Consider the following 10,696-nt stretch of genomic DNA (forward strand, 5'->3'; position numbering starts at 1 on the left):
GGGGGGGTTATAATTGGAACATTAAGGGTGGAATCAATATTTTATTGATACAATATTAACTACATGCAGCGCCAGGATTGAGTTATTTTCCCTAAATTACTGAGAGTTAGTGTTTTTGCAGGCTAGAGGTCAGAAACCGGTCACATTTGGAGATCATGACTGATAACGGTCACCTTAAGATGATCAGTATTGGCATCACTATCCTTAATTTTTAAGGGTCAAAGTGGCAAAATAACACCCAAGGAAGTACAAAGATAGTACTAACCTGAAACATTTTAAGACGTTTGCGTTTTCCTTTTTTTTTTTTTTTTTTTTTTTGAAGGCAGAGTGGAGATCATTCCCCTCCCCCGACACGTGTCTGCAATTGTGGCCCTGTTTTAATTATAGGTCACGGGCAGCCTGATGGGCCGGCACGGCATTAAGTGCAGGCGACATGCTGATGGCATTTCAAAGGCGCAGATGAGCAGATTAAGTCAGGCGTGGCTTGACTGCGATTTACATTCTGGCTGCTGCCGATGATGATGATGATGACATTTTTCGCCGGCGTGCGATCGCGCCACCGATGATTTTTGGAGCTGGAGACAAAGTACAGTAGATGCCCCCCCGCCAGCCAGAAAAAAAAAAAAGAAAAAGCCACATGCGGTGCGGCTCCCCACTGGTGGAAAGATCAGCATCTATGCTGGAATGCAGCTACTACGCAAACAAGGATCAACGCTGTTGTTTCAGCGCCATTTTTTTTTTTTTTTTTGCAGGAGAACACAAACATTCCTTTCACTGATAGCGGCGACCACGTCTGTGATGAGAGCTAGCGGTGTGTCCGACGACCATGGGAAACCAGACTGTTAGCATTCCCGCTAGGAGCTTTGTAAGAAATTGCTACAGTGTTAGCTTCGGGCATAATTTTCTTTAATTGTCATTGTGTCGATTCTCAATCATCCAGGTCAAATTGCCGAGGTTAAATTAAGGGCTACTGCGGTTATCTCGCTTGTTGAATTTGTGGTTTCTCTCGGAAAACTTCAAAAATGACTTTGTCAATTGCCTTGGGTTGTATCGTCACTCAAAGCAAGCGCAACAAAAATACTCCATCGACAGCAGACCTCCGCCTGCTGTCGATGGAGTATTTTTGTCCGAACTAGTGACCTGTAAGTGGCATTCATGTCCAATGTCTTCCATTAATCTTCTTCCACACACAATGTAAAAAAAAAAAATTGCAATACAACCACAAATAATTCTTTTTTTAATCAAATGAAATTTCTGATGCGAAGAAGACGCTGAACGTCTCTAAGTATTTGATCAACTTTACAGTCAACATTCGATTCTGTATTTACTCCTATTCATCATTTCGCATGCTCCGGACATTATTTTCTTCTACATAGTAAAAAAAAAAAAAAAATCCCTTGTACGCAACACTATTTCATCCAGCTGCCGCAAAAGGGAAGAAAACAACCAAAACAGACGGATTATGATCTTAGGCTGCTTAAAAAAAAAAAATGCCTCCGGCGCTCGCATGTCGGCCAGCTGCTGCCCACCAGAGGTGCGCCTCAAAGTATCATGTGACGCCGGCGCGCAGCATGTGCCATGTGTGCTGCATGCCAGGGCAACCACACCCCGCTCTGCCGTCACCCGCCCCCACCACCGAGCTAACATACACACTGTCATATACGGTACTGTAATGGCGAGTTGCGGGAAGAATTTGTGAGCAAAAGTTAAAATTCGACCCTGGCGAACACAGCAGAACTTGACGGTTATGCTATGTCGTTTTAGTATATTGTCGAGTTTGCTATTCTGTGTTGAAACAATAAAATGATGGGCCGGAGTCAACGTTATTGCAAAATAACTCAAACTCAGATTTGAAAAAAGATTTTCTGGAACCAAATTAAATGAAAACAAAAATGCATTCAAAAAGCAAAAACTAACCAAAACAACATCATGTGTTCATAAAAACGAACGAGATTTCTAGCGATAAAGTCCTTCGCGTTTGCATTTGTCATCATACACACACTTTCTCGGATTCATTTTAAATGTACGTTCTGTATTTTCCGTCAGTTGTTTGAAAATTCAAGTTTACTTTATGACACGATACTTTGTGGCTTTTTCTAATCCTGCAATCAACAAACATTCCATTTACTTTAAAAAAAAAAAGCTAAAATGAATAAAAGTAAAATTTCAAACACTTCAAACGAACAAATTTGCAACTGAATAAAACAAACAGAATAAAAAACAAAACAAAAAATCAGTCAACACAAAATAAAAATTATCTACTATAATGAAACATCCTGACCTCTTTTCACCCAGACTGGAGTGATTCATTCACTATGACATCAGCTTACAAGGTACAAAACCCTTGATTTCTGAAAAAATTTAAATTAAAAAACAACAACCTCTTAATACATTTCCACGAGGTGTGAACATTTATTATTTTTTTTTATACCTAAAACATGCACTGCTGTGACGAAACATGAGCGGTTTCACAAGACCGTCCAGCTAAACTCGCCTTGTCGGACTGGACCGGTCACTAACTGGACTTTACACCCTGTAGCCCCGATGCTAGCAAAGAAGCAAGAACACATCATTTTAAAAGAGACAACTGAAGAATTCCCACCTCCCTTTCCGACTGCCCCCCCGGGCCGCTCTTCCTTCCACATAGCACTTGACACAACAAGTCGCCTCCAAAGCCCAAATTGAAAGCCCCTCACTCGTCCCCTCGCCAAGTGATTGCAGGGTGCGACAAGCCTGAGCAGGCCTGTCCGTTGTCATGACTATCAGCTTCAGATGAGATAACCTCCGCCTCAACGGGTCTGGCGTCACTCAAAACGTCCAAATACACGTCTGAGGACTCGGGTGGCCCACTTTTAAAAAGAAACCCGAAGAAGAAGCGGTGCTAGCCTGACCGTCGGAGAGGTGGCTTTCTATGCCGCGGCTTTATCTGCGAGTTAGCGGGACGATGCAAAATAAACGCTGACTGACGTGCGCTAAACTAAAAGAAAACTTGGATGAAATTCACGACTGCTGCCAAGAGGTTCGAAGCGCAACACGTCCCGACATTACAACAAATACGGAACATCCTCAAGTTTAACAGTTTTCAATTACTTTACAATGAGCAATGAGCGCCACCTAAGGGACCGGAGTGGAACATGATCAGCGTAATGAAAACAGGGGAATGTAATGTCTCCTGCCTTGTTTTCGCTTTGGTAAAGCACCGTGCTATCCACGAAGCATTCTTCAACAACTACGTCATGAGCAGTTGAGCCTCCCAGATGACTGGGGTGGATCATGTTTTTTTTTTTGTCAACGAAAAATGTTCTTGCCATTTTCCTTGCTCCAGTTTTCCTCTCACTACCTATTCCATTAGCCTCAAAGCCACCGGGGAGCTTGTCCAGAGTTTGCCTGCAGCATGCCTGCGTATGAAATAACTTTGAAGAGGGCGATCCTCTTGTAAGAATGCGGGCGTCGACATTTCCTACGACACCCCCACATCACTGCCGAAAAAAAGCCATGTCGATGGAATGACAGATGGACTAGGAAGCAGGAAATGTGTTCATTAGAGCAATAACCCGCACAAATTAAGAACGACAATGCATTGCAACTTCCCCAAAAAGTGATACAAATCTGAGAATCTGCAGAAAAGTCCCAGTCAACAATCATTTTAAACTCATGTTTCTGGGCTTGCTTTTTAACTTTTGGCTGAAACCACTAAGCAACTAAGACAAATAAGTGTTGGCGCTACCAGCAAGTAGCATCATGGCTAATGCCTCAAATATCAATATCACCCACATGTCTTGAGCTGCTCGAAAAACTCACTTCGTCTTCCCTTTTACGCAACTGACAGCAAGTGAGTATTTTTAGTTTTATTTAATGTGATCATACGGTGACTACGTTCCCGAAATTGCTTGAAAAACGTACCGGTCGGCTGACTGAAAGAAATACGTTCATTCTTCACACTTACAATTTACAGCCACTTTTAGAAGGGTGGCTTTGAGGGGGAGAAACCCACCTCAAAATAAGGCAGCAACAAAAAAGCAACAAAAAAAAAAAAAAACATTTACTCCAAACCACGTCACAGGCATAATTCCCTAAATGAGACTTTGGTGAAAGGGCTGTGTGGAAATGAGCATGTGCACTACATGCCAGGGGAATCAAAAGATTGTTCCGGAAAAGGCAAAGCAAGGGAGAGAAAGAGTCTGGGAAGAGACGCTGCTCTGCATCCCGACTGGCTCTTTTGAAAGTGCTTCACCGCAGCCCAAACATGCTGGTAGGGGAGGCTAAGCACAGCCACTTAACCATATCAAAGCCGGCTTGCTGCCACACTCCCACAAACATTTAGACTCCGACATTCTCCCCCCTGATTTCAACTCATCTGCCATGAGAGGGTGATGTACACGAACCCGGCAAGTGTGACGACAGATGGGCAACATTAAGTTGCGAAGGTCACGGGTTTGGATTGTAGAGTGGGTGTGGCAAAAGTACGATAATTCACCATAAAACTGTAGTTTTAAAGTTTTTGCATGAGGGTCCCAGTGCATTTGATTTCCATGAAATCTCACACCGATGGTGAGATTGGTGACAATAATGTTCTCGAATTTGGATGGAGCTTGGTGGAGACAGATACATTCCCAAGGCAAGGGCCAACTTGCTGGAAAAAAGGATTTCCAGGGAGCGCTAGCTCATCTCCACAGCAGACACATCCACTCTGGGTGGTATTTGCAACACACTGGCAACCTTTCAGCCTTTTCCGCACAGCGGTGGAGGGCACTTTTCAAGGACAATGGAATGAAACTAGCTTCTTTTTTCTTTCCACAAAAACATGGAAAAAAAGAGAGTGAGAGAACGTACACTTTCCCTAAGGCTTTAACATCATGTCAAAATGAAAAAGAATCCCATATCACCAAATTTTATGACTTTTTGGGAAAGGATGGGAAAAAAAAATAGCTTTCGCCAACGAATTCTGCCTAGCAACAAATGACCAAATCAACAAAACCGTGGCTGCCATTTGCTCGCGCACCTGCTAGCTCGCTTTAATTCAATTTTAGTTTGATGATTTTAGGGTAGGAATCCATCAAAATGGATACGATGTTTAAATGTTAGCGATAGTAAATCGATCTTTAGGGTCGCAAAAGTGACTTTGTCCAACAAATTCTTCGTCGTAATAAGTGATGAGCAAAACTATTCAAGGCAATTCGGTGAATGGTTGATATGTGCACCTGCTGCGCCGGCTAACTCAATATTGGTTGTATCGATTTACCGGAGGAAGTCCCCTCACAACATTAGTTGTTGCCTCAAATATTTGGATTATTTTACAAGGTTTTGTGCGCGTTTGCTCACCGAAATGTCATGGGAATATCCCTCGAAAAACGAATAGTCCACATATGAAAATATTTGCCAAAACCAGGCGGGAGCACCAAATGAAACCTATAATTGCCGTGGCGTAGGGAGCCACAAACCTCCCCCCCACAACAAAACGTACACACACGCACACACCGTGACCTCATGTCACTTGTCGTTTGATATTTCAACACACCAAAGGGTGGCAAACTCCGGATAAAAATAGAAAGCACGATTCGTGTGTAATTCGTGTGTCCTCAAACACACCGCTGTAGGGATTACAAGTGAAAAAACGGGCTTTCTCCCTAATGCCCCTGAATGTCGCCGCGGTCCGCTGACCTGCAGGGGAAAATACTGTCATCGCGTTGGTTTTAAGAGCAAATTATAATTTCAACTCACCTTTGGCAATGTTTTTCCGCGTCTCAAGTGCGATGTTTTCGGAGCTTGCCTACGTGCTCCCCTCTATCCATCCGCTCATTCATTCATATGTCACAATGAGTGAGGTCTTTTTACCACACGAGGATTGGATGCCACAGTCCGATTTTATGTCTGTATAAAAAAAGCGTCTAAAATATGTGAAAATGCTGGTTAAAATTAGTAAATCTAAACGAGCAACGTGTGCCGTTTCATCGTCGGTCGTTCGTCCACTACTAGAGGATTCACTCCCACAGATTCCAGTTTGTGTTCGCCTCGCTCCTCCTGGGTAACCGCCAGCCAATCGGAGATCGAGAAGGCGGGGCCAGAACGAGTTTGGCTTCCGGGGTTCAGACGGCAAGCGCGGTGGATCAAAAATTTTCTACAAAAAACACGGGAGCGTTCTCACAGTATAAATCTTATTGAACCTAAACGCATTTTAAGAGCATTGTACTCGATTTAAATAAAAATAATTTGACTCATAACGGGAGGGTTCTCATCGTATAAAATTTATTGAACCTAAACGCATTTTAAGTGCATTGTACTCGATTTAAATAAAAATAATTTGACTCAAAGAAATAGTTTTCTTAAAGTCGTATCGTTCCTGCTTTATTAACATTTATGTAACAAGTATGGGAGTATGTTTGTAATTCACACACTGCCCTCAATGAACCCCAACGCAACACAGAAAATGTACATCAAAATATAACTGGATTGAAAATTCCTCACGCATCATGTGAAAACGTAATTCTACAAAGATATGAGTAGTAGTCAACAGAAATATATTTTCACCCCGATTTATAATATATATACAATGTAGCTATACATATTTTTTCATTATTATATAACTCAACTACATTCAAAGAAAAAAAAAGACTATCACTTCAAAGATTTTGTCAACAAATACACAACTTTCATCATGTTCAAACGGATGAGAATTCTCAAATTATATTTAAACCATTTGAAAACATTTTTAAAAATATAGACAACTTTCCCAAAACTATTTAACCCGAATGGCCATGTAACATCCATCCATTATCCGAGAGTCACAGGCATGCTGGAGCCCATACCAACTGACTTAAATCTAATTATACTGTATTTAACCCGATTGGCCATGTAACATCCACCCATTATCTGAGAGTCACAGGCGTGCTGGAGCCCATACCATATAATATATATACAATGTAGCTATACATATTTTTTCATTATTATATAACTCAACTACATTCAAAGAAAAAAAAAGACTAGCACTTCAAAGATTTTGTCAACAAATACACAACTTTCATCACATTCAAACGGATGAGAATTCTCAAATTATATTTAAACCATTTGAAAACATTTTTAAAAATATAGACAACTTTCCCAATACTGTATTTAACCCGATTGGCCATGTAACATCCACCCATTATCTGAGAGTCACAGGCGTGCTGGAGCCCATACCAACTGACTTAAATCTAATTAACATAAAATACACTCAGAGTCATGTATTGGGGTAGTAACTAATAACCTGCAAGCACCCTTTGTGGTACGCATTATATCGAAGGAATAATTCGAATATTTGGTTACAAGACTTTCCACACTTCAATTCAATACCCCATAAAGTTTCTTCCCGGGAGGATACGGGAGACGTTTTATTATCATATTTTCCAGTCCATCCGTCATTGTTTTCGTCTTGTGTGAGAGCCGCCACGGTCACGGTAATTGGTGTGCATGAGTGGACGCGCTGTTCCATCCAATGCATCCAAATCCAATTGAGTGTGCGCCCTTCCAAGAAGCAAGGGGAGCAGATAATGTTTTTGTCCCTCTTTATCCATCACTCGGCATTAGAACGCCAGGAAGGAAGAAAAGGGGTCCCTTAACCCCTTGGCCATATAATTCATATTTACGCAAGAGGGAACATTTTTTTTTCTTTTCCATACATTCACCTTTGAGCTTTCATCTGCAGAAAAGAGAAGCTACATAAAGAAAAAGGGCTGAAATTTCTCAAGTTTTTTGTGAGCAGTGAGTCATACAAGACTCGAACAGGCTCAGGCTTCCTCAGCTGTTGCAAACTTGGGCCTGTAATTACATCTGTCATCAAAGTCAAGTCCTGACCGCCGGCTGGATTTATCGCCATGTATGTACACGTACAAATATGAATCAGCCATGTTTGCGCGTACTCGTCCTTATGTTGGACTCGTTGGGCTTTAAGAGGGGGTCTACCTGGTGCCAACGTCTGACCAGCATTCAGAGAAAAGCAGAATCAACTTCCGGCAAGTAGCCTCCAAACGATGGCCGCTGAGGTTTGTAATGACAGCTTGTCGCTGTTGTTCCGTTACTCCCAAGCGCCCCGCGGGAATGTCTCCGGCCTGCCGAATGGAACCCAAAGCCGACTTGTCTGTGTCTGATTTGGCAAACTACGCTCATGTTCGGTCGGCATTTTTGAAATAGTCTACTTCATTGCCATCGCTGGAATGCAACGCAACAACACAGAGGGGGTGTGCCAAGTCACTGTGGGGGGGTCAGAATCAAAGAGGGGGAAGGAGTCAATGCCCGAACTACAGACCGTAAGAAAAACAAGGAAATATGATGAAATACAGAAGGGGGGGGGGGGTTGATTGAAAACGACTGGGGTACGCCCTTAATTGGGTGCGTCAGACTTAAAGATGAGGATTGTGGAGTGTAAGGAGACGACAGATAGAAAGGAATGAGCACCACACTGGATAAAAAAAATGTGTCAAGTACAGAACTAACGTGACAGGGTGCGCAAGTATCCTCTCAATGGCCTGTCAGATTTTAAAAAAAGGGGGTGGGGGGGGGGGAATGCCCTGCAGAAGGTGCGCCACATTTGAAAATGAGGAGCGCAAGGATGCAACACATACAAATGGACCGGCCTCCAGACTGGAAGAAAAGAAAGAAATTTGGTGGAGACACACAGAAAGCGGGATTCACAAAATATGGTGTTGTGTCAGAGTAGAAATGGGCACGATAAAGAGGCCAACGATGCAGCTGGAGTGAACTCCAGAATGGAAGGAAAAATAAGGATGACATATGAACAGAGGGTGTGCATGTAACCTCCAGGTGATGCAAAAGATTCATACATAGCCACGCAGACCTCTACCAAGTAAAAAGAATCTCTATAAAGATAAATTTGGGTGGGAAAAAGAGTGAGGAAATGTTCATATTCAATATATCTTTTCACAAAGACGAATGACCAAAACACTGAATAGTTCGGGGGGTACACATCTAATTTCAACTCTAGCCTGTATTACAAAAACTTCCCATTTGGAAGTCGGACCACTTTTGAAGAATTGGTTGAAAACCAACAAATTAGACACGATTCACACATGCACCAACAAATAAAAGGTGTCATAAAATGGGTGTACACACCTAATTTCAATTCTCGCCGGTACATCACACACTGAAAGGGTGCACCATTTCTTGCTCAATAAACCAAATGAAAAAAAAACTTTTTCGTGGTTATTTCCATTTAAAACAACCTCTAACTTATGAGCTTCTCGTCCACCACCACCACGGATGCACCCTTCGCACCTCTGCTGGGCTTCGAAGTCACCTGACGCAGCCCCGACACCCCGTTTCTCAGCCTACCTTCCTCGTAAAAGACATCCTCGGCCTCCTCGCGCATCATCATCATCTCATCTAGGTCATCCCGCATGATAGCCATTAAACTTCTTCTTCTTGTGGTCCGTTAAGTCTAGGGGACGGGGCAAAGTGAGTGCGTGTCCGCCGACTGCCATGCAGTGCGCAAGCAAGCGACCCTTTGCTAAGTTTCACCAACTGGGCGGACCGTTTCGTAACATCCTGTGGAAAGCTGAAGTGAGTGAGGGTGGGTGTGTGTGTGTGTGTGTGTGTGCATGTGCGTGTGCATGTGTGTGTCGCCTGGAGAGTACTCGTGTGGGTCAGTGTGCATGTGTGTTCGTGTGAGTCAATTAAGTGGAGGGGCAACTGTTGATTAGCAGGAATAATTAGCTCTCGTGTTTTAAAACAAGCACAGATGCTGTCAAAATGTGTGTGTGTCATTCCTTCAAGATTCACAGGGATTTTTTTTTTCTTCCGCACTATAGTCGGCCTAAATGGAAAGGCCTCAGCGCTGTGGCTATTAATATCTCACATGGTCGCCATGGCACCCAACTCGAAATACACTTAGCGAACACTTCATTAGGTACACCTGCACAAGCTCCAACTCAAAAGGGAAGAAGTTGGTGATGCTCATTTTTGAGATCGGTCAATTTATTTTGGGTTTTTTAATATTTTTTTGAGAAATAGTTTTTGTTGGCTGAGTTATTTTGGTTTGAACAAATTTAGTTTTCGTCGTGGCCAAAAATATTTTGTTGGGGATATGTGATTTAGAGATGAAAGGGTTTGCTTTTATGTTCCAAAACGAATAGTATTTTATCGTGCTAATTTTTTATACAATTAATTATTTTGAAAATAGAGCATTTTTCGTGGTTGCCAAAAGATTTTTTCCAATAGATGACTTTTGGCGGGGTAATTATTGTTCCTGTTTGGACTTTTTTTTTTTTTTGCATGCCATTTAATTTACATTTTTAATCAAATTTATACAAATTATCATTTTGGAATTGATAAATTCATTTGAAATATTTTTGTTTGCGATCACTATATTGTTTCTTTTTTGTATTAAAATCTTTTGAAACAAATTGCATTTCTGAATGACAATATTTATTTTCTTAATCATTAATTTTCTGAAAAGCTTTAAAGCTTTTTTTGGGGGTGGGGGGCTAAACCTTTTTTCCTCTCCAACAAGGTCCAGCCTTAGATTCTGACTAATCTTGTGCGTTTTTTTTTTTTTAACCTTTGACTCGTGCTATCTTGCATCTTTGTGTGGTTTCCTGAGTCATTTCCTATTTTCCAAAGTGGAAATAGAATGTTGAGCTGGCGTAGATTCATTAGCACTTTTCCTTCAGACATCTCTTGGGGGGAAACCGGAGGGCAAACTCAT

The 10,696-nt window shown here is 42.0% G+C and overlaps 1 protein-coding gene across 1 annotated transcript in view; it reads right to left on the bottom strand.

Moving 5' to 3' along the window:
* ripor2 (RHO family interacting cell polarization regulator 2) overlaps nucleotides 1-9,525 on the bottom strand; it is a 29,494-nt gene extending 19,969 nt beyond the window's left edge. Inside the window, exon 1 of the mRNA XM_019890311.1 lies at nucleotides 9,325-9,525. Within this exon, the coding sequence (XP_019745870.1) occupies nucleotides 9,325-9,400 (76 nt within the window). The 5' untranslated portion in view covers nucleotides 9,401-9,525. The remainder of the gene's footprint in view (nucleotides 1-9,324) is intronic.
* Nucleotides 9,526-10,696: the final 1,171 nt, after the last annotated feature.

This window comes from Hippocampus comes, unplaced genomic scaffold, assembly GCF_001891065.2.
Source record: "Hippocampus comes isolate QL1 unplaced genomic scaffold, H_comes_QL1_v1.1 scaffold71, whole genome shotgun sequence".
Lineage (NCBI taxonomy): Eukaryota > Metazoa > Chordata > Actinopteri > Syngnathiformes > Syngnathidae > Hippocampus > Hippocampus comes.